The sequence below is a fragment of the Gossypium arboreum genome, chromosome 3, assembly GCF_025698485.1.
Source record: "Gossypium arboreum isolate Shixiya-1 chromosome 3, ASM2569848v2, whole genome shotgun sequence".
NCBI classification, from domain to species: domain Eukaryota; kingdom Viridiplantae; phylum Streptophyta; class Magnoliopsida; order Malvales; family Malvaceae; genus Gossypium; species Gossypium arboreum.
In genome coordinates this window covers 2,353,383-2,378,130 of record NC_069072.1, presented here as the reverse complement: position 1 = coordinate 2,378,130, position 24,748 = coordinate 2,353,383, and the positions used below count along the sequence as shown (strand labels likewise).

General features: G+C 31.7%; 3 protein-coding genes across 4 annotated transcripts; 1 reads left to right on the top strand and 2 right to left on the bottom strand.

The window, feature by feature from the left end:
• Positions 1 to 4,763: 4,763 nt before the first annotated feature.
• Positions 4,764 to 9,791, bottom strand: LOC108475294 (putative leucine-rich repeat receptor-like serine/threonine-protein kinase At2g14440). Its single transcript, XM_017777263.2, has 8 exons — positions 9,659 to 9,791; positions 9,022 to 9,565; positions 7,659 to 8,125; positions 7,423 to 7,558; positions 6,410 to 6,481; positions 5,935 to 6,003; positions 5,369 to 5,440; positions 4,764 to 4,839 (listed from the first exon to the last, which is right to left on the bottom strand). The coding sequence occupies exons 1-8, from the start codon at positions 9,732 to 9,734 to the stop codon at positions 4,764 to 4,766; spliced, it is 1,512 nt and encodes a 503-aa protein (XP_017632752.1). The 5' UTR covers positions 9,735 to 9,791.
• A 951-nt stretch (positions 9,792 to 10,742) lies between these two features.
• On the top strand, positions 10,743 to 14,788 carry LOC108474538 (protein CYPRO4). Its single transcript, XM_053025394.1, is given in 7 exon segments — positions 10,743 to 10,946; positions 11,178 to 11,443; positions 11,511 to 11,791; positions 11,898 to 13,240; positions 13,242 to 13,968; positions 13,971 to 14,245; positions 14,334 to 14,788. Coding segments are annotated over 4 exon segments (1,869 nt in total). The 5' UTR covers positions 10,743 to 10,946; positions 11,178 to 11,443; positions 11,511 to 11,791; positions 11,898 to 12,667; the 3' UTR covers positions 14,628 to 14,788.
• A 1,027-nt stretch (positions 14,789 to 15,815) lies between these two features.
• Positions 15,816 to 17,300, bottom strand: LOC108475810 (ethylene-responsive transcription factor ERF109-like). 2 transcript variants are annotated; one of them, XM_017777783.2, is made up of 2 exons: positions 16,247 to 17,300; positions 15,816 to 16,147 (listed from the first exon to the last, which is right to left on the bottom strand). In XM_017777783.2, the coding sequence occupies exon 1, from the start codon at positions 17,182 to 17,184 to the stop codon at positions 16,276 to 16,278; it is 909 nt and encodes a 302-aa protein (XP_017633272.1). In that variant the 5' UTR covers positions 17,185 to 17,300; the 3' UTR covers positions 15,816 to 16,147; positions 16,247 to 16,275. The 2 variants fall into 2 exon arrangements, with proteins under 2 accessions (XP_017633272.1, XP_017633274.1); XM_017777785.2 differs by having other exon boundaries at positions 16,254 to 17,300.
• Positions 17,301 to 24,748: the final 7,448 nt, after the last annotated feature.

Below are 24,748 nucleotides of genomic sequence, written 5' to 3'. Positions count from 1 at the left end.
AGTTAAGTATTGTTATTTTTGAAATTTGATGTGTTCCAATATATTATCACATATGCAATGCTATGTTTATTTGTTATTTTCATACGAAAAGTTAGTTAATAGATTTAACATTTGTCGTTTGCATTAAAATTAAAATTTTGGAATTCAAAAAATATAGCCACTAAGAATGATTCAATGCGTGAATGTGGATTAAATCTACAACTTTACACATAATATAGGACTAATGATATAATTTAACCAAACAGATTTAACTGTCACCTAATTAAATTGCATAAAATTATTATAGGTTAAATTGTTTAGAAGGTCCATGTATTATGTGTTTTTAGTGGATTTAGTCCCCCCATTATAATTTGATAATTTCTAATCTCTAACTTTTCAGAACGTGTATTTTCAGTCTTGAGATTAAAATTTTTTCATTAATTCTACCCAAAAATTGACTCAAATTATTTTTTAAAACATATATATATAAAAAAATATCAATTATTCAGAAAATGCCAATATATATTCTCATCATACATTTTAAAAAACCTAAGTCACCTCAATTTATTTGATAAAATTAAACTAAAATATACATTTCAAAAATAAAATAATTAAAATTAATCAAATTATAGTAGAAAAATTAAATTAATATATATAGTATAGGGACATTGCTATAAAACTTGACTATTAATATATGCACTAATTTCATAAAATATATGCTTAACTTGTTAGTGTTAGTGAGTTGATGATTGGGGTTAGAAAAATTGTCTAAGTTTCTTTTTTGGTGAATTATAAGAGGAGGATAAAAGTCCTAATAGTAACGCGATTAACATAACTCGAACTCATACCATACCTAAAACAATGAACATATTAACCATCGGACCAACACACAATATTAAAAAAATATTCTAAGTTAAACAAGTACTTTTTTTTTTTTTATCTTTAATGTAATGGATCAATTATTGTTAAAATATAATAATAATAATACATGATTAATCCAAGTTCATAAAAAGGTGTGATGGAGATTACTTTATAAGTAGCACAACTTTACATACATATATTTGAGACAATTATTACATCCATTATCAATTTACCCCCCAAAATCCCATGTTAGGGTTCTTATATTTTAACATTATTATGTTTTGTTATTGCCATTTCCAACCATGCATAGGTTCAAGTCTTTTCAACACTTTGTAAAGCTCCATGTGGACCTTAGCTGTTAAAAAGGTGATCAAGTAGAAATTAAAGTTTATCTATACACCAATTAATTAATTAATTAATTAAAACATTATTTTACTTAATCTATTTTGACTATCAATTTGTTTTTTCTCCTTTGCCTAGTGAACTTTCACATGGTTCATTCTTTTGGTCAAATTATATAAGAGGTCCTTTTATTATATGTTCTTTTATGAATTTAGTTATGTTACTATAATTTGATCATTTTTAGTGCTTGTAGTTCCCGAAAATGTGTATTTTCAACACTCATGAGGCTTTCTTTCTTTCTATTAATTCGCATTTTTAACTAGTTTAATCCATTTACTATAATTTGATAGCTTTTAAAAATTTTAGTCTATTTATTATAATTTTATCATTTTTCACTAATTTAGTCTCTTTACTATAATTTGATCATTTCTAGTGTCTCTAGTTCTCGAAATGTGTATTTTCAGTACTCGTGAGGTTAACTTTCTTTATATTAATTCCATACTATACATTTTTCACAAATTTATTCCCTTTACTATAATTTGATTTTTTTTTACTAATTTAATCTCTTTATTATAATTTGATCATTTCTAGTTTCTCTAATTTTTGAGATGAATACTTTTATATTTTAGTACTAAAGCCAACCTTTTTGAGTTAATTCCATCAAATAATGACATGATTTTTTTAACATGACTACATGGTATATATACACCTTGACACACAAAAATTTTGTCCAACTGTACAAAATTTATTAATTTGTTTATGTTATGTTATGTTATGTTATGTTATGTTATGTTATCATAAATTAAAATTCAAGCTGGGTTCAGATAGGCGGCGCGTTTATCTGCGGTTAGTGTAAAAATAACAGTAGTAGTGAGATTAGATACTATAGCAGTATTGTAGCACGAGACAAAAATTAAGTTAAACATACCGCACCACACCTACCACCCATCCAAACCCACCCAAATGACGTCAAATTATTTACTAGAATTAATTGATAAGTATAGAGATTAGAAATGATCATTATAGTATAGGGCTAAACTCAACAAAAACATAAAATACAGGGACCTTTGTATAAAATTTTCCCAATTTCCTTTTTTATTTACATGAATCCCCAAATGGGAATTTGACAAGTGTTGATTTTGGGTACTTTGAGACCTAAAAAGCTATGGATTATATAAAGGGTAAAGACAATGTGCCAAAGGTGCCAACTCTCATGGTTAAATGGAGAAAATGTTGGTCTAATTGGGCAGTCTTTGTCCCACTTTGGTCTCCCATTTTGGTAGCAAACTTGTCTTTTGTTTAATATTAATCTATACAAAGAATCTATCTTATATATTTTTGGTGTTCAAAACAAGGCTCGATTTACAATGTTGGATCTCAAAAAAGGAGGAGGAAAAAAAAAACTCTACTTTCTTTATTCTTATTTAGGTGCTTTGAATGTAAACTAGATTAAAGTCTCTCTTTGTATTTTATTTATAACAAAATTAAATATTAATGGTCTCTTTGGATGGATGTTTATCTTAAGTATGAACATTTAGTTTTTTTTTTGTTTCGTGCTATAGTATAACTTTAATAACTAATTTTACCACTATTGTTATTTTTATATTAAATGCAGGTAAACACACCGTCCATTTAAAAGGACTCTAACTTTGTTGGTTTGTTTTTAGTTAAAAAAAAAACCCTAGCAAAAGTAAACTAAGAAGCATGATTTAATTTCCTCATGCTTTTTTTTTTTTGGTCTTAAATGTTGTTTAGAGTGGATTTGTTGTCTTTGGGCGGATGATATTTTGAAAATTAAATGATTTTGTGTTATGAAAGGTATATTTCGACGGAATAGTTTCACTTTGTCGGATAACCTCAAATATTTGAGTTCTCTTTAGGGTTGAGTGATAAAATCTCAACAGAAAATTATATAGACATTTTAAAAGCTTTTCATGAAGGAATTGACCTCTTAAATCTAACAAATGAAAAAAAAGAAGAAGCTATTTCTATTTTTGCTATATAGAACAATTTGGAAACTCGATTTGGGTTTTTGAATTATAAAATGTTAGAAAATTTCATTATATACAGGGGTGGATATAAGAGTTGGCAGGGGCCTTGGTCCCCCTAATATAAAGAATTTTTTATTTAAATTATTTATAATTTATAAAATTTTAAATTAATAATTGTAAAATTGTATTTTGAACCCCAAAAATGATAAAAAAATTAATTTAATCCTCTAAAATTTATAAAGATATAAGCTATTAAAATAATAAAATTATGTTTTTACTATTATAAAATATACAATTTAATTTTGACCCCTAAATGAAAATTTCTCAGCTTCACCCTTGATTAAATACGAGAAAAGTGCTCATTGATGTGGAAAAATAAAAATTTTCATTGCAAAGGAATATGGAAAGCATTGTTTATATATGCTACAGGAAATAGGAAAATAAGGTTAAATTAAGTTATTGAAGTTGAATGAAATTTGATATATAGTTTTGTACATAAAAGTTCAATATTAAAAACTTAGTTTTTAGATTAAAAAATCCTAATCTAATTGTTTGACATCAAATTAGAACTGAAATTTAACGTATAAATCGATAATTAATTTGATAGAAAGACTTGATTGATATAATATTGATATTCTGAGGATTCAATTAGAATATTTAAAAATTTAAGTGATAGTTGGGGTGCATTGGGAAACAAAAAAGTTGAATGCCATATTAATGGGATGGGAATCAAACATGTTTCATCCTTTGAGCTAATATAATTAATCTCACTCTTCTAATATTATGTAATCTAATATAAAGGATTTGTGTATTTACAGTTTCGGTTTTCATTTTAAGGGTTAATGTAATTTTTGGCCCTGCACTTTGTAATTAGGTTCATTGTGGTATCTATATCTTTTTTGACGTCCAATTTAAAACTTACACTTGATAATTAGGTCCATTTTAATTCTAAACTTAGAAAATGTAAAATAATCCAAGTTTAAGGATAAAAATAAACTTAATTTCCAAGTTCAGATATTAAAATGGACAAAAAAGGAAATGTACCAACGTAAACTTAATTGCTAAGTTCTGAGCCATAATTTATACTAACCCTTCATTTGAACAAAATCAAGACATTAAGCTGAGATCGAAGACACAAATAAAAATAAATCCCATGTGTTGATATGATAGTTAGGTGTTTACTGCTTGAATACATACTTTTTAAAGGCCAAAACTTGCCAATGTCCATTGTCCATTTGGTGCTGAAATTTTCTGTTGTTGTCTTTCTTATATCTTTCTTCATTAGCATTTATACTGATAGATGATTTTCAGGAGACACCCTGAAAAAGAACCATAACCAAGGCTTTATTTGTAAATTGACTCCTAAATTATACCTGATTTCCATATTGGTCCTTAAAGTTTTTTTTAGCCAAAAGTGGTCCTTAAACAGTCAATTGTCTCAGTTGAATGCCATACACTTTTTGGGTAAAATGGGATAAATTGATAGTTTAGGGACCACTTTTAATCAAAACAAACAAAATTTAAGGACCAATTTACAATTAAAACCAAAAAAACCCTTAATGTAAGCTTTGGAATGATGAATTTTTTTTCTCACAGAATATGTAAGCCCTTTCTCCCTTGTAGTTCTTGAGGGACTGGACCATCAAGTTTGTTATGCTGAAGGAATCTGTCAATATGCAGAAAACCATTAGGTTGATATATAGGGTTAATTCCATCGGTCGTCTTCAAATTATGTTTTAGATTTTAAATTGATCCGTAAATTTCAAAACATTTTAATTGAATTCTGAAAGTATCAGTATTGAATCAGCCAAGTCCTTCAGTCAGCCTATCTATTAGTTTGTGCATTAAAAGTCAAACTCAAATTTGACGTAGAGTATGTTTAAAACACATGAATCAGATCGTAAATACGTATGTACCTAAGGCTAATGCTTAGATCTAGCATGTTACTTTCTTAAAATTTATTGATGTTAGTTTCTTAAAATTATCCATAATTGACCTACATGTTTAAAGTATGCTACATGTTAGATCCAAATTGACATTTAATGTCTAAATTAACTGTATTGCCAACGAAAATGCCTAATTGATACAATATTGATATTTTGATAAGAATGTTTTGAATTTAAGGACCAATTTGAAGTTTGGGCGATTATGATTGGTGCAATTTGTATTTTTGCTCCCATCGGGTTTACACTTACATCTCACGAAGATACTGAAGTGTGGCTAATGATTTGGGGATTGGCCCTGTAAAATTGTTACTCTCCAAATGCCTTTTCAAAGGGCAAAAACCAGATTAATGCTAAAATACAATAAGTGGTTAAATTCAGTTTTGGTCTTTTTATTATGTATAAGTTTAAGATTTAGTCCCTATTGTTTAGCATAATATAACCTTCTTACTTTTATGATATCGTTAGTCCAAATAGTTAAAACTATTAATTATTTTAATTAACCTCAAATTATATTTTTTTTCCACTTAGATACTTAACTTTTTTCATCAAAACTATTACCAGAACTACTAATTTCATCTCATTTTACCCGAAAAATGTATGGTATGCAATATAAATGCGTTACATGTCATGTTTTTATTGGATGGTATCATGTTTTGAGATAAAATGAGACAAAACTGATAATTTAAGTAACAAATTTTACCCAAAAAAAAATTTTAAGTACCTAAGCAGGAAAAACAATATAATTTAAGGACCAATATTGGATTTTAGCCTTTTCTTAAAACACCCTTCCACTGAGTTTTAAGAGGATCACTTACAGAGTTTCAAGCTGATCCACTGAGCTCATCTCTGGGATGGAACCTGATATTTGATTATCCCCTAACCAACTACAGCAACAACATGGTTTCGAATTAAGTTAATATATAACATAAGTCTATGTATTTTTTAAAAATTTAAAATTCAATCTTCATTTTTTATTTTCAAGAATTTAATTTTAATTTATTTTTAGATTTTAAAATTTAGATTTAACTGTTAACGCTGTTAATTTTCTTTTATTAAATTTTTGATGTGACATATTGAAATTAAAAAACTCACTTAATAATAGCTATGTAATTAAAAAATATATATTATAATTAAACTGAATTTAACAAATAAAAATTAAAACTAGGGACTAAATTTTAATTTTTTTAAATTACAAAAATTATAACATTTTTTAACCTTCCAATTAATAGCAATTAACACTACAACTTGCAAGCAATGGAACTGAAGAGACTAGTGCTAGTTTTCACTTACAGATGGTGGAGTGCAGTTAAATTGCTTACTGTTGGAGCTAGAATTCCAGTAAGCCCAAGGTTGGTAAGTTGCCTTCAAATGTAACCAAATATGTGTTATTTTTTGATTAAATCTATTTAAGGGTTGAGTTATTCATTCGAGCTTGAAATAATAGATTCGAAAAATAAATTTGAAAAAAAAATTAAACTATTTACTTGCCTCAATAAAATAAAGCTTCTCAAGTTGGTATTCCGAGATAAGTTACACCAACTCAATTGGAGAAAAAACAAAAAATATATATTTAAAATTAAAAAAATAAATATCAAGGTTATCCAAGTATTTTGACCCGTATTATGACCCACATTCTAAATTTGTCTCCAAACTTCAAAAGTTTTAATTACATTCCTAAATTATCAATGTTATATCAATCAAGTCATTCAATTATTGAAATCATTAATTTAACCATTAAATGACATGTAAAATCTTGTGTGACTTAATTTAAAATAAAAGTTTTAAAATGTCTAACTTTTAATATTAAAAACTAAAATAAGAGAGAGAGAGAGAATGGTAATTTCTGAAAAGTTTTGAAAATCTCAAAACCAAAATTTTTACAATATTCATTTTTTAAATTTCATTTTAAATTACATCACGTAAAACCTAGCATCTCATTTAATAGTTAAATTAATGATTTTAGTAACGAAAGGACATTACCGATATAATATAGATAGTTTAAGGATGTAATTAAAATGTTTTTAATTTTGAGGGCCAATTTAAAATAAGGATTATAGTTTGAGAATGTTTGGTGCAATTAGCTCATAATACCATAATGTGAATATAAAAAATATTAAGTTGATTAATTATTTACAAATATGAACACATTTTGATAAAATTTGAATCTAAATTTTGGATTGAGCTTTAGCAAACATGAAATTTGCTAAAACTATACATAAATTTGGTTCGAACCCAATTTGGCTCCACTTGTGAATACCTTTACTTAACACTAAAAGCAAGTGCTTGCTATAAATGATACTTACAGAGAGATAATTCGAGGCATTTTTTCTTGGGAACATGAAACTCCGGTCCACGAGTTCTCCCGGGGGAGACATGGATCACCACTCCAATCAAGTGGTGGGTTGTCAAAGCCTCTTGCAAGTTCTTCCATTGCCATCACTAGGAAACATCAAAGAGCAGCACATTGTTAAGAACCAAATAAAAATGGATTATAACCATTACAATGAATTTCGAAACTAGTGATCGAAAAATACGGTACCATCTTGTGGTAATGTCCTTCCACCGAGGGGCATAAGTTGATAGATTTCACCGGCATTGATCAAAGGTGCAATGGAACTTTTAGTATCAGGGATCAGGCTGATTAGTGTTTGCCCTGATAGAGGCCAATTTGGTGCATACACAGTCACACCATCGGTTGTGACATTGAGATTACTATAGAAAGTTTTTCCATTTACCATAATGCTAAAGACTCTCCATGTATTTGTCTTTGAGTTTCTATCGTCACGAAAATATAATGAAACGTGGTATCTGGTGCTTGGAAGCAACCCTGGTGGCCACTGGACATCAAGTTTCTTCGTGGTGCTCATCGTTATTGCCGTCGCAAATGCTTCGGCCGGCGGCTTGTTCCAAAACTCCGAAGTGGTTATGCTCGATTGGCTCGAAACAACATCAGTACTGTCATCCTTGAATGGTTGCCACAATCGATAATATGGATCTTCAGGAAAGCTTCAAAAGAAGTGCGACCTAATTATAAATTTCCATCGCTCTACTTTACGAAAATTGAAAATGTTAGTTTTCTACTTCAATTGGTCAAATTTTGGTCCTCCTACTTCAAAAGCTGGGTTTTGCTAATTTATAACATATAAATAGTTGGTTTTTACTAATTCCTTAGTTAAATGAGAATTTTTCATTTTTGACCCTTTCAAAAATTAATAATTTAGTTTAAGCTTTTCCAACATAAATGTTTCAGTTTTGCCCCCTCGAAATTTTATAAATTTATCTTGATCTCACCAACACAAAAATTATTGATTTCTTCTCTGCCTAATTAGACTAACTTCTCAGTTCTGATAAAGTATGAGAAATATTCCAAAATGAACTAAAATAGAGGGACTAACTTATCAATTTTTATAAAGTCGTGAGATGAAATTCCAAATCAGACCAAAGATTGCACATTTACCATAGACAACAATTTCCTTTTTCTTTTGTTGATATAACAACACCCTCTTTCAAGCTATATAGGTTAAAATATGCAGTAGGTGTTTCTACTCTTCACAAATTTGAAATTTAGGCATTATACTTTTATTTTTAAGAATTCAGTTCTTCCATTTTTCATATTTCAAAATTCAAGTCCAATTATTAACATTGAAATTAAATTTGTTGGTGTAACATTTTGAAATAAAAAAAATGCTTACTTGATAGCAATGTAACTAAAAAAATAACGTTGTAATGAATCTGAATTTAACAAAATAATTTTAATAGTGTTAACAGTTGGACTTGACTTTTGAAATCTAAAAATTATAGGGACTAAATTTTAAATTTTCAAAGAGTACAAGGACTAATTTCATATTTTAACCAACTTTATATAATCCATTAATGGCGTTGTATATGTAGTTTACCCTTACCTGATGGTATCTTCATTCCCAAAGCTACTTCTCGCCACCGTAACAAGAGCATAAGCACCGAAATCGGTGGAATTGTACATCGAATCATCGAGAGAAGTCACTTCAATGGCGGATATAAAAGGGCTAGAAACTGTTTGGTTATTTCTCGCAATGCAAACGCTAAGGGTCTTAACGTGAGCAACAAGGATGATCTCAAAATACGAAGAGAGTCCATTAGCGTAATCCTCCGTCGTATTAACGACACTCCATTTCGTCCCTCCGACGATCTGATCGAACACCGGCGGCTCTTTCCCACCATCAAAACCACCGTAATAGTAGATGGTTCTCACTAGATATTTCGACCCTTTAATGGCTTGGAACGTGTAGCAGTATTTCCTTGCTACCTTGTCGGGAAAGTATCGGAGCGTGCTTAATATGGGAAACAAATCTTTGGCGTCAAGAGATGTTTTGTTTCCGGAAAATGTAAAACCGTCGTCGGGAATATACGTCAGGCCGGTTTCCGGTACCGTTTGTTTAACGTCGGAGCCACAATTTATCAACAAACCTGCAACATATAAATATATATATAATCATGTAACTTTGCAGAGAAACATGCAATGGGGTATTAGTGAAATCGGGTTATACATATGTAATATACCTTTAGGTTGCTGATGGGATGAATGGACCAAGAAAGGAATGGTAAGCAGCCATGGGAGGAAGATAGAGACATACATATTGCCGATAATTTGGATTATTTGGCTGGGGATAGGGGGGAGAGAGGAAGGGAAATTTTGGGTAAATTTTGAAATGATATTTAAGGAAGAAGAGGATGAGAAATGAAGGACTAATGGCTATGCATGATTATAGAAATCCAATTTGCAGAATCCATGAGAACTTGCTTGACCTGGTCTACTACTCACTGCTTACCTTTAAATATGTTTACCAATGAGTCCTAGGTAGTATGATTTATATTGGAATAATATCACATTTGCTACATATACTTTTATAAAATATTTAATGTGATATTTCTATTTTAAAGATATTAGTGGGATATATGAATTATCAAATATGTGTTTTTATTATGGTATCTGGGTTAACTATTTTGATAAATTTAGACATTACATATTGCATTATCCATTATATAAATTAAGATCACAAATCACAATAAAGCGATTTCCTTAATGATAAAAAAATTTCACGTGTCAATTTGGATTCGTGTTGTCTTAAGTTTCATATGTCTTTTTTGTTTGTTTTTTCATTGTTTAATAAGTCTTCAATTTTAGAAACTTTTGTATACTCTTGTAGCACTAACACGTTTTTTGTTTAACTTATGCATGTAATCTTAATTTTACAAGTGTTTTTAGAGATGATTTTGTTGTCGCTCTCTCTAGTTTGGTGAATGCTTGATTCTTTTGTCGATTTTTGCTCGTTGCTTCGGACCATTCGGGACTAATTTTTTTTATCGTATTAAGTGCTTACAATCACTCCAGATATATTGTGCTTGAATTGTGACAAAGCTAATTATCAACGTGTCATAATATTCTATTGATGCTGAGACTAAAACTTTTATTGTGCTGACAGAGTTTGTCATTCACTATCTAAGATGAGTATTTACTATTTTTTTATTTGAATTGTATGATTGTATTCATTTAATTAATCAAAGAATTTACTTTTTTTTATTTTGATAAAAAAAATTAAGCAATTTTCTTTTGAAATTTTCAAAATTTCTCCTTATTAGTTTTTTTTTCAATTAAACGCACCCGTATTTACGTTTATAGGCTGGCAAAAGAGACTGAACCTCAAACCAAAAACCCCTAATCTCCATTTCCAGGGTTTCTGATTATTGATTTTTGGGGAGAAAGCAAGGTGAAAGCAGAGATGAAGGTTTTTGAAATCCATGGCAACACTCTCTCGCTTGCCCTCTTCATTGACGTCACCAACTCTAAGTACTCTCTACGCTGTCGTTTCTAATTGTTCTTATTTTTTTGTTGATAGTTTATGCAAGTATGAATTCTTAAGTCTGTTCCAATCAATATGAGCGATTGGGTTTAAATCCCATTACCCTGATTATGCTGTTCGAGAATTTTCAAACCCCATTGATGCTATTTATAATGGGATTCCTTTGAAAATGCTAACATTGGGTAATTTGGCCCTGAATTTGCTTTGTTACCTTGTAGGGAACTTAAAGAATCCATGCAAGCTGGGAAACTGAACCCTGAAGTTTAATTTCTTAATTCATCACTTGTATGAATTCCTGAGTTTTCTATTTTATGTTTCTAGCCGATTTAATTTTGATCTTGAATCGATTCGTATGGTTTTCTCTAGTATCTCATGTATTGATGATCTTTCGACAGATTCCAGATGTTTTCCCTGTTCTAGTTGCAGCATGTTAGGCGCTTATTCCAGTGCATTCTAAGCTTGTTTACAATTACTTGGTATCTAAGTATGTAATGTTCTCTGTTTATGACTAGTACTTTACTCATTTTCTGGTTACTAACAATTGTTTCCAGATTACAGAGTCCTTGAAAAGATGCGGTATCTCTGATGATTTGAGTTATGTCCTCGCTGCTCGATTTAATGCTTCTCGTAATGAGTTGGTACCATATCATATATATACATGTTTTGCTTGTCGCAATTCACTATTTCTATCTTCGACTATATCCCGCATATTCGACGTTAATGTTACATTAAGAGTTTCTGATAAATGAAAGCTGTGAAGAAACTTATCGATGGTAAAGAGATTGGTTTAGAAGAGTTGGAAGGAAGAGCAGACCAAGCTCAGATACTAAAGGTTTGAGAACCTTTTGATCTCCCAGTTTCGTTTTCCATTGCCTTTATCATATTTTTCTATCTTGTTCATCAATTGATTTATCAATTTTGTGGTGTTTCTCTTACAGCACTACAAAATATTCGGCCCTGAGCTAGTAATATCCACTATTGCAGATGCCATAACATGTTGTGTTGCTGCTCGGGATGCTCTACAAGAATGGTCAACCATTGTCTTTTATCTTTACACTTTTGTTGTTTTACTCACTTCTTATGCTTCCCATTGTCTTTCATTAATAGAGATTAGTTTGTTCTGCTTACGATATAGATTGGGGCAGCATTGCTTCTCGGTCAATGTTGCCAAAGATATGCAAATGCCAAGGTAATTATGGTTTAAACAATGCTGTTTTAGAATAGAGGCAATGGCAATTGAAATTACCTGGAAATTGAGGCCTTGTAACACTATTATATTTGGATTTTGGTGCTACATATATATATATAATTTTACAGGAATTTTTTTCCAAATTAAAGCTACAATCTAGTGCTTCATTTTATTCATAATACATGCAATTATAAAACAGGCAATTTATTTTTCAAAGTGCCAAAGTCCAGCCTATATAAAATGTCGGTCAAATTGTGATTTTGATACTTCTATTGTGCTCAAGATTTTAATGTTATTATCGGCATAACCAACGGCTTTAATTACTTAGATTAATGATAGAGGGTTAAATTAAAATATAAGGACTGAATCATAAATTTGAGCATGGTAGAGGGATCAGCACCAGAATTTGACCCAAAATGGTAACTGAAACCACCTTTTTCTGAAATGGGTAGTGGTTTGAAAATTTTGGTGGTTTAACCTCTCTCTGAAATCATTTCTGCAAATCATTTGAATCTGAAAATGGGCACTTCTCAAAGCCGTGAAGATGGCATCATAGATTCAGATTGTGAAGAAGAAGAAGAAGAAGCTGAGGAGCAATACGACGACGCTTTAGGCGATCACCAGAAATCCAGATCTTCTTCAGGTATCCACAAAGGCCTTGATGAAATTGATGCTAAACTCAAATCCCTGAAACTGAAATACAGTTCTTCCCAACAACAGGGAAACCCCAATCTGAAAAACCCAGTAAAGCTCTATCTTCACATCGGAGGAAACACCCCCAAAGCCAAATGGGTAATCTCTGAGAGGCTCACTTCGTATAATTTCGTCAAAACAGCTAAAACCGACGGCAACGATGATGGACTGGACGGTGCAGGGTGGGTTTTGGAAGTGGGGTCTAAAGTTAGGGTTCGGGTTTCAACTGAAATGCAATTGAAAATGTTTGGGGATCAAAGAAGAGTTGATTTCGTTGATAAAGCTGTTTGGGCTTTGAAGTTTTTGAGTGATTATGAGTACAGGAATTTCGGTACCCTGTTTCAGAATTGTTTGTTTGAGAATGTTTATGGCATGGAAGCTAGTGAGGAAAACAAGGTCCAAGGTTTATGGGAAGGAGTTTATCGGATGGGTGAAACCTGAGGTAGCAGATGATTCTATGTGGGAAGATGCAAAGGATCATAGCACGGATTCGACTCTGTTAAAAGGGAGTCAAGGATCGATGGAGGAGCTCGAGGAAGCTGCGAATGGAGGTGTTCAAAGTTTGGCTTTAGGTGCATTGGATAATAGTTTCTTGGTAAATGATATTGGTGTCCATGTTTATAGGAACCTTAACCGTGGGATTAATGGGAAAGGTATTCGTGTTAAGTATGATAGTGGGGGGAATGCGTCGAATTTGACCCCAAAAAAGGCACTGTTGATGAGAGCCGAGACGAATAAGATGCTTATGAGTCCGGCCAACAAAGGGAAGCCTAATGCTACTGGCCTTAAGCAAGTCGATATCGAGACTGGGAAGACTGTTACAGAATGGAAGTTCGAGATAGATGGGACCGATATCAGGATGAAGGATATTACAAATGATGCCAAAGGGTCACAATTGGATCCCTCTGAATCTACATTTTTAGGATTGGATGATAATATATTATGCCAATGGGATATGAGAGATAAGAAAGGGAGGGTCCAAGATAGTGCCACAAGTGGTTCACCTGTATTGCATTGGACACAAGGACACCAGTTCACGAGAGGGACGAATTTTCAGTGCTTTGCTAGTACTGGTGCCGGATCGATTGTGGTCGGGTCACTTGATGGGAAGATCAGGTTGTATTCGAGGCTTCAATGAGGCAAGCCAAAACCGCTTTTCCGGGACTCGGTTCTCCAATCACTGACGTAGACGTTACCTATGATGGGAAGTGGGTGTTGGGCACAACTGATACATACCTGATCCTCATTTGCTCTTTGTTTACAGATAAAGACGGGAAGACGAAAACCGGGTTTACCGGTAGAATGGGGAACCAAATCCCGGCACCCAGATTGTTGAAGTTGACACCTCTGGACTCACATTTAGCCGGGAATGACAACAAATTTCACGGTGGCCATTTCTCTTGGGTACAATCGAAACCGTTTTACACCCGATATGTTCCATTTGTGATCATATTTCTCCTTTACATTCTTTGACATAGATGATTCTTTTTAGGTGACCGAAAATGGTAAACAAGAGCGTCACGTAGTCGCGACTGTGGGCAAGTTCAGTGTGGTATGGGATTTCCATCAAGTGAAGAACACTAGCCATGGATGCTACAGGAATCAGCAGGGCCTAAAGAGCTGTTATTGCTACAAGATTGTGTTGAAGGATGAGTCTATCGTAGAGAGTCGTTTCATGCACGACAAATATGCCGGTAGTGACTCGCCAGAAGCTCCACTCGTTGTGGCAACACCCTTGAAAGTCAGCTCGATCAGCCTCTCCACTCGTTTTGTTGGTTCTTGTTGAATGAAATTTTATTTGCTTTGTTCTCTATAGGATTTATATAATCATATTGCTAAATGATTTGTTCCATTGGTGTTGTTTTTAGAAGTGTATATGAATTGGTTCGAAATATGAGTTTTAAATTGTTTAAACTCATTTAGATTTAAATATATAATATTATATAATATGCTTAAGCTTGTATTTATTATTTTTATTTTTATTTTGTTATAAAAGATATGTTATTTTTATTTAATATGTTATTCTATTAAAATTTTAAACATAAATAACTTAAATATTTTTATAATAAAAATTATGCAATGTATAAAGAAAATTAACATATTATAAAATTGAAAATTAATCATGCATTCAACTTAACCTTAAATCCGATTCATATATTAAATTAATTTTTTAATATAAAGGTGAAATTTGGTTGTTAGTCCTTATACTTTACGTAAATCGTAGTTTTAGTTCATATACTTAAATTTAATTAATTTCCGTCATGTACTTTTTAAATTGGTTAATTTTAGTCCATTTACTTTTTGAATTTTAAAATTTTAATTCTAACTCAAATGATAACATTAAATTTATTTGATTAATTTTGTTATTAAATTTGTATAATGTGTAAAGTTATAGATTTGGTCCATGATCTCTAATTTGATCATTCTTAATCCATACACTTTTTTTTAATTTGAAATTTTAACCTTATATGTAAGTAACAATTATTAAACATCTCAATTAACTTATCATGAGTAATATATGAAAATAACAATTTAATATGTTATTAAATATGTGAAAATTCTGAATTTAATCGTTATCATTTAATCAATATTAGATTTAAATAAAAAATTAATGGCTGACGACAGACTAAATTGATATATGAATGAATGGTATACCAACTCAAAAATTTTTTTGGGTGAAGAGTATCTAACAACAATACAGCAAGTACGATTCAAACCTAGGTCCCGCTTAGAGCAGTGGGCGGGTGAGAGACTAAATTTTTTATTATTAGGAAGCACCAAGAGACAAAAGTTGAATTTTGGCACATGTGAAAAATTGTGGGTCCCACTTACCAACATTTCTTCGTACACGTCAGTATGTAGGTATTTGCCTCACTCTTACCTGGGAAAACGAAACATCCAACATCTTTCAGTGGGTCCCACATTTTGTCCTAAAAGTTCCAAAGCAGTCAAACTGAAGCAAAAACTAACCCGCTTTTTCAATTTGCGCGCTTTAATTGCAGCGTTGAATGTCGTCAACAAAACGAAAAATCCAGGAAATAATTTCCTCAGGAAACAAACAAACAAAACAATACTCCAAAAAGCTAACGAACGATAGTGACTTTTACATATCTTATCCTGCTCCTTAGTTCTTCAAAAGTTTCGCGTAAAAGAAGTAGAACAAGCTTACATAAACTGTATACATACATTATTAATTTATGAATTATGACCTGCCTAAACAAATAAATATTTCGTCGATCATCTTCGTTGAAAACTCGAAATTTAACGAAGAACCGAAGGCTGAAAATTTTCTAACTAAAACCCATTCTGCAAAAATAGGAAACACAGCAGATTTAAGTTTTTAGTTCTAAAATAAAAAAAGAAATTAAATGGAGAAAAGGAGATAAAGTTGCAGGCTTGGCTTACAGCTTACACAGTATAATTTAAAATTGCTATCAAGGACTATTAGCATTTCTGGTACTGGTCATGGCAGAGTCCGAGGAATTATTGTTGTTGTCGGCGCCGAAACCTGTCATCATCATCCATTGTTGAATCTCATCATCATTGCTTATTCCATCCCAAAACTCAGTCCCTAACCCCATTTCAAAGCTCGCATTTTTCTGTTGATCACTCTCTTGTTGTAATGCATTTAACGAGACGCTATTAATTTCTTGATCAGAAAAAACAATGGTTGTTGTCATTGTCGTGGTATTTGTCGGGGTCGACGATGCGGCGGCCGATGGTGGTGGTGCTGATGTTATTACATTGTCGTTGCTGTAGCTATCCGGGAAGGGGAAGTTAAGTTTAGCTCTTGGTCCACGGAAATCAATGGCGGCTTTATCGTAAGCCCGTGCTGCTTCCTCCGCCGTGTTGAAAGTTCCAAGCCAGACCCGAGCGGCGCGTCGAGGGTCTCGGATCTCCGCCGCCCATTTGCCCCACGGCCTTTGCCGAACCCCTCTGTAATTTTTCTTTACTCGTTTAGTTTTACTTTTATTACTAGCAGTGGCTCCGTTTTTGTCTTCTTGTTGACTTGGCGGGAAAAGGTTGCATCCCAAACAACCGTCAAATTCGCACACGTGGCACTTTTCCATAACTTCACTCGGTTTTAATACCATGGAAGCAGAAGAAGAAGAAGAAGAACCCCCGGCCACGGTCAGGGTACCGAAATTCAAACCAAAGCCAACAGCGACGTCAACGGTGGAGGAAGAAGAAGAGGAAGGGACTAAACCGGTGATGACGTTTTTGAGAGCGGAAACTATGACAGAGTTTTCTTGTTCCGGAGAAAGACGACGGAGCGGTGACGGTGGCGATGTCATAGAGGGCGAAATTACAGTAAATCGCTGCCGTTTCCTTTGCCTTAGCATAAAAATTAAAGCTTCGTGGGTATAGCTATGGTGTTGACAGAGAAGTTTTGTTTTTGCAGGCTCTGACTTTAGGCTCTGGTGTGTCCGGACAGGAAAAAAAAATGCAAGAAGGAATTTATACCATGACTTTTTGTAGGAATGCCAGCGTGGCATGCCAGCTGGGACACTGGTAACACACGGGATAAACGGATAACCGATTCTTGTGTGAGCAGGCACGTGGAGGATAATTTAAAAATATCAAATTGAATGATGTTACGTGGTTGATGATGTAATCTAGGATACTGGCATTATAATACTATACACGCGGGTTTTCTAAATAATAATAATAATATTGGACGGTTTTATTATAAGAAAAATAAAATAAGTTTTTAAAATCGGATTTGTGGTTGAATTACTTAATTCATCGGTTTGTTAGTTTAACTGATCCGATCGTTTCATTTGATTCAATTAAATAAATCTTTAAAAACGATAAAATAAATAAATAAACAATATTAAAAGTCCAATTCAATCAGATCAAGTTGTACTTGTCGTTTCTTAGATCAACTTGTTCAATGCCCTTCGGACCTGTACCTGGTTGGTTTCCAGTCCCATTAGTTGGTCTGGTTTGGTTCAAACAACATTATTTATATGTATTAACAATCTAAGATTTTTAGAATCGAATCGACTGTTGAACTGGTTAGACCATTTATTCTTGGTTCGACTGATTTAATTAAACAAATTATTAAAATATAAAAAATTGATCCAATCGATTCAACTGAATGTTCAATCACTTTTTTTAGCTCGATTCAATCGATTTTGAGCGATTCGCAAGTCAACCAGTCTAACCTCTCTCTTCAAATCGATACCTCGGATAGTTCCTAATCTAATTGGTCTGATTGATCTGTCAAGTTTGAACAACTTTGCAACTACCCTTGGATTGAGCACTAAAGATTTGAGTTGATTTTTAGGTAGTGGCTAGTAGACTTGAAGATCTTTAATTGTGTATGGTTGGATTTTTCATTCCAATACTATAGCTTTTGGATTTCAATATTAAAGTTAGTATTATTTTTAAGTGATATTCTGAACTTTTCTCTCTGATTGTTTGAGATTACTTGTTAGGCTTATTGGAGTTATATGCTCATTTAAGTGGCATTATATTGTAATATGTAGCAAGATTTTCGAGAATAGTGGAACCTTTAAGTGGAGTACTGTCAAGTCCTGTGATTTTTTATCCTTTGCTTTAAAGTGGTTTTCCACCTTAAAATCATGTCTCATTTAATTTTTTGTTTGTGTTTATTGCAACTTGTTATACCCTTATCCCTCAAGAATAACCCTTCACAAACACTCCTCAGCCTAACACTCATGTGGACCCTACTCATTAACCGCCACATCTGACTCCAATTATCATATTCTATCTAAAGTGATTGAAAGTATGTCTAGGCACCACCTTACCTAAGCTTATAGTGGCAGGCCACTTGGTCACTTGCTTTTGACCACTAATAGGGACTCGACACGCGACACTTTGGGACTGCAACTAAGAGTATAAAAGCCCACGATCTCAGTAGAAAGGATGATTCTCTCTCCTCATCTCTCCTAAGACACCATCCTTTTTCAACTTCATATCTCGATCCTAATTTCACCACTTTCGACCACTATCTTTGATGGCACTCCGTTTTCTATCCTGTTATATTCACACATCAACGCAGTTGATTGAATATATATTATGTTATTTTATTGTTGTACTTATTAACTTGTATTAGAAGAGAAAGAACACCAGCTATACTTTCTTAATTTTTGATGATTCAATTTTTTCCCATTACAAGTCTTCTTTTGAACCCTAACCCTATTCTATTTAGATAGTATTTTAAAGGATTACTCTATAATAATATCTTGAACTAATACTGAATAAAGTATTAAGTAACCTTGAAATAATTAAATAATACTTTTTAAAATGAGTTTTCTACTAGTAATAGCCCGATCGATTAATATATTATTATTTTTCTTTTGACTATTAATCGATTATAGATTCTTATCATATTTGCTCTTTTGATTCAATGCCTAGAATTACTTATAGCTTTTTCTTAACCCTTAAATAGGAGGACAATACATTTCAATGGACTCAAACCCACGTCCTCCTATAATGGCAACAATACCGATATCAATCGAACTAAGACTCAATCATAGTTGACAATTTTATATATTATTTTCAGTTGAATTGGATGAATATATTTTATTATGATATACAATGAAGTCAAAACTTTTTCTTTTACTTTTACAAATTCATAAGAGTGGAGATGATGATGGATGCAAAAAAAAGTGTTTGATTAGTTAGTATATTATTTGATATTTTAACAAAATTTTATTAAATACCATAGTACAATCCTTCTTAAATAATAAATATCATCTTAGCTCTTTAGTTAATTAACATTTATATTTTCCAATATATATAATTTTTATTAGGTTAGGATTAAATCATTTTTTGAGCCTGAACTTTGTAATTATTCTTATATTAGGGTATAGACTTTAAAAAAAAATCTAAATTAGTCTTTTGACTTGGCAATTGTTCCCACAATAGGGCCTAAATTATTTTTTTAGTCCAAGTTAGTCCCTGGTATTTCATTAAAAACCTTAAAGTTCAAGCTCCAATGTAAGAATAATTGCCATGTCTAGGGACTAACTTGGACAAAAAAAGTTCAAGCTCCATTGTGGGAACAATTACTAAGTTCAAGGACTAACATGAACAAAAAAAACTTCAGGCCCCAATGTGGAAGTTGTTGCCAAGTTCAAGCCCCAAATAATGATTTAACTCTTTTAGTTAATATAAATTTAAGTCCTTGAACGAAACAACTAAGCCTACTTTAATATTTGTACTTTTTTATTGGAACTCGACAAATAGGTCCATTTTGATTTTTAAACTTGGATTACATTGAAATTTGATGACATGTCACAATCTAAATGTGTCATAATGTCAAGTTCATACATTGTCAAGTTTAATGATCAAAATGGATCTAATTGACAAGTTCATGTACCAAAGCAGACCTAAAAAATTATAATACCCAAATGGAGCTAATTACCAAGTTTAAGGAGTAAAAGTTATAGTAACCCTTTATTATTATTAATGGTCGGAAAAAGAAGTTTTGGTGTTTAGCTATTTGGTCCACTAGCATTTACATTGACAGCTGGAAGTTGAGTGAAACATAAAGCGTCAGAAGTCAGAAGCAAAAAGTGAGCAGACAGAATTAGGGTCCACCACTATTGTTATTATTTTCATTTTAATCCCTTTGACGAATTCAAGTAGAACAATCATTAGGCATCTACCACTGAACCAAACCAGCATTAATAAATACAGAATTAAGGGTTTGAACATTTCACAGGTCAAATAGTGGAACCTCTCTTACATGTAACAAAAAGGGTAGCCCAAGTTTCCGCATCACATAAGGAAAAATTAAAACCAGAAGCTAAAAGCTGATAACAGCTTTGATTGACTCAGTAAAATGGAATGTGTACTCAGAACGAGTCAATATCTGGGCTATGAATAAGAATGGACGGCGAAACTCGCAAAACGCTGAGTTTTCCTTAACATAAATTTAATATTATCTATTTTTATTGAGATAAATATCGAATATATATAATTTTTAGTTTATACATAAATTTTAATTTCGTGTAATTATAAATTATTATATTTTAATTTTATAATTATAATTAGTCAAATAATATTTTTATAAAAATAATTGAATTTAATTTAATTGATAGATATTAAAAAATTAGTAAATAAATAAAAACTAAAATTTATCGAAAAGCTAGTAACAGCTGGTAAAAGTAAAATGGAATGTGTACTCAGCGAGTCAATATTTGGGCGGTGAAAAAGTATGGACGGTGAAACATGCAAAACGCTGCGTTTTTCTTAACTTGTAAGTTAAAAGATAAGACAAACTACACCATTAGTCACCAAATTATAAATAGGTTTTTGTTTTGGCCATTTAACTAAAAAAGTTATAACTTAGTCATTGAATAATTCGAAAGTTTTTATTTAAGTCATGGAATTATTCAAAAATTTTTATTTAAGTCATTGGACTGTTAAGTTTTGTTAGCTAGCTTAAAGCAACGGTTCGTTGATCTGTATGGTAAATTAATAGTACCCGTTAATGAATAAAAAAATTTCTTAGATCTAAATCGATATGACAATCAGTATTTGATATCGGGAAAAAAAAAGCTTCAAGTTACTTGTAGAGTCTAAAAAACTCGAAGACGGTATATGAAATAATTTTCCTTTATTAAATTAACAAAAATAACACTAAAAAACTTATTTTAGAAAATTTAAGTTATCTTATTAAATTTAAATATAGAGCACAAGGCTCTTAGGCCAAATTAAAATGATGTATTTTTTAGGAACCTTTACTGTTTTAATTTGGCTTTACTAAGCAAGCGGGGTTGGCGTCTGCTTTCCAACCCAGACTCTCTCCCTAGTAGGATCTTCAAGGCTAGATATTTTTCGAGGGGTGATTTTCTGTCTTCAAGTGAGGGTCATAATCCCTCGTTTGTATGGAGGAGTATTTGTGCAGCTAAGGATTTGCTTTTGCGCGGTATTAGATGGCGCTTGGGTGAGGGTAATGATATCTCTGTTTATTGTGATCCTTAGCTTGATGATGATGCGAACTTTTACCTGTCATCGAGTCCTTTGTCTAGTATGGAATCCTTGCGTGTGAGGGACATTCAACCATCCGATTCTGCAAGGGATGTTCCTCTTGTTGACGGTTTGATGGTGCCATCTAACGTAAGTCGTATTCTTCGAATTCCGGTCAGTTTGTTTCCTACTAGTGACGGGTTAATTTGGCATGATGAGAAGCATGGTATTTGTCGTAACCATTTTTTTTAAAAAAACGGGAATCGACTTGGATTTTGAAAATAAAAGAACGGGAGTCGCCACCGATCCTTTTTGACGAGGTGTGATCAGGTCACCTCATAAAAGTGGTTGTTTTTAATAAATAGTTTGGTTTATTTAAACAACAATTTTGGTCTACGAGAATCGAGAAAATAGGTTCGGGAGTCGGTTACGCACGAGGAAGGATTAGCACCCTCGATACGCCCAAAATTGGTACCTAGTTGATTAATTAGTGTCTTAGTGTCAAAAATTAAAAAAAAAACTTGAAAGAATTTTAAAATACGATCCTTCTTTATAAAAAGCTCAAGTGTTAAAGACTCTCTCGTCTCAAAATGTAAAATGTCACACCCAGAAGTTAGGACACGACATCTTAAATTTTCGAGAGCAAACTTGCCTTTTATGAAATCATGTATTTTATTAAAAGGGTATTCGATTATTTAGAATAAACGAGAGAAGTCGAAACCCGATAAGTTAGGGCACGTTTTCTCAATTCTCAAACACCGAGTATTGCCTTTATTTCTAAACAAAACTCTTATTTCGAGATGACAAAATATCATACCCGTAAGTTAGGGCACAACACTTCACATCTTCGAGAACAAGCATTTTCAAAACTCGTATAATGATTTAAAAAGAATATATTCCGTTATTTAGGTTAAACGAGAAAAGTCGAAACCCAGTAAGTTAGGGCACGGTTATCTCAAATTGCCTAATATAGGATATTACTTTTATGGAAGAATTGTTTGAATATATTGAGTGACAAAATATAACGTGATTTATAAAGGCAAATTTTGGTATTAATAATAATGTATAATAATAAACGTGACGATAACAAAAATAATAAGGTGAGCAATTATATAAAAATGAAATGATAGCAAGCCTAGTAGTGTGTAAATATAACAAATGCATGAAGAAAATAAAACCAATGAATACATGAAATAATAAAGATGCATAAAAATGACAAAAGAAAAATGACGATGATGACGAAAATAATAATAATAGTATAAGACGACAATAATACATATGGTATTAAAATATATATAATAATAGAAACGAAAAAAAATATATGATATATTAAAATATACGGGATATATATAAAATGAGCTCATAATAGTTATAAAATATACATAATAGAATGTATGGGCAATATGCTATTTATAATATATATATATGTACATGATATGTGTAAAATGTAATGATAAGCATAATATGATATCAATATATACGTGCATAATATGGAATATTATATATTAAAGGATGTACATATGGGATACGAATGTATTAATCAAAATAATAATGTCATAAAAAGAACTAATATTACTATATAAATATATGCGTATATAATGAAAATACATACTACTATATAATAATAATATAGAAATACGAAAAGCAAGTATAATAATAATAATGAAAATATTAAATCAAAGTAATAAACAAATAATGCTATATACAAATATATATATACGTATACATATAAAAGCATACATTAATATATAACAACAATAGTAATAATAAATATAATGTCGAAATGCAAAGAGCAAACAAAATGTAATGGAAATATTAAAGTAAAGTAATTAATATAGTGCTATATAAAATATATATGCATATATATGTAAATAAACATACCTTAATATGTATTAATATGAATAATAGTAATATTAATGGATAAAGGAAACAAAATAATAATGGTACAATAAAAATAATGGTAATATGTTGCTAAATATAATAGTAATAGTAATAATAATAATAGTAAATATGATAATAAATAATGTTATTAGTAAAAAGAAGGTAGAAATAATATAGAAATCAAATTAAATCAGAAAAGGACCAAATTCGAAACAAAATCAAAGTTTTGGGGCCAATTTGAAAGGAGATATAAAGAGAGGACCCATTTAAATACGCGCGTAACCTCGGAGGGCCAAAAAGGGAAATTTCCCCGAGTCCTTAAAACGGCGTCGCTGAAGGGAGAACCAAATCACAAAGCGCGATAAACTTCAGGGCTAATTTAAAAGACATGAAAACTTGATTGCAAAAATGTATAAAAAGCGGAAGGACCGCGCGCGTAATTAGACCGTCAGATGAAAACGCGCGGATCCTGAGGCGGGTCGGAGCTGGTTCTTGGGTCAATGTGGCTAAACGGCGTCGTTTTGGGGCTTATGGGTGCCGACCAAAACGACGCTGTTTTATAACGCCTATATAAGTTAAAAAATCAACCTTTTAAATCATTTCCACCATTTGTTAAAAAAAAAAAAACGAGCTTTTATTTTCTCTGAGGTCCATATGCCGGCGAGGACACCGCCATCGCTCCGCTGTCGCTCAGTTCGCTCCGCCACCGTATTACACGTGGGCCGGAAATCGCTCTCGTAAAAAATTTTATTATTTTTTTTGTGTTTTATATATTTATTTAATGATGCATGTTGTTTTAACAAACCTAAATAATGTGTGCTAATAATATTCAAAGAACGATAAAAGAAAGGATAAAATGATAAATAAAAAAAAGAGATAGATAGACCTTTAGATCGGTCTTGAAATTCTTTCTTTGCAAGTTCGTGTTTTTATTTTCTAAACCCTTTGGTATGAATCCTTTGCCTTCTGAAAAGAATGAAAAATCCCTCTTTTTTCGAATACAATTTCCCACAAAAAAACTGCGCCCCCTCCCCTATTGGTTTTCGATTTGGCTTTATATATATAGCCATTACATGTCTT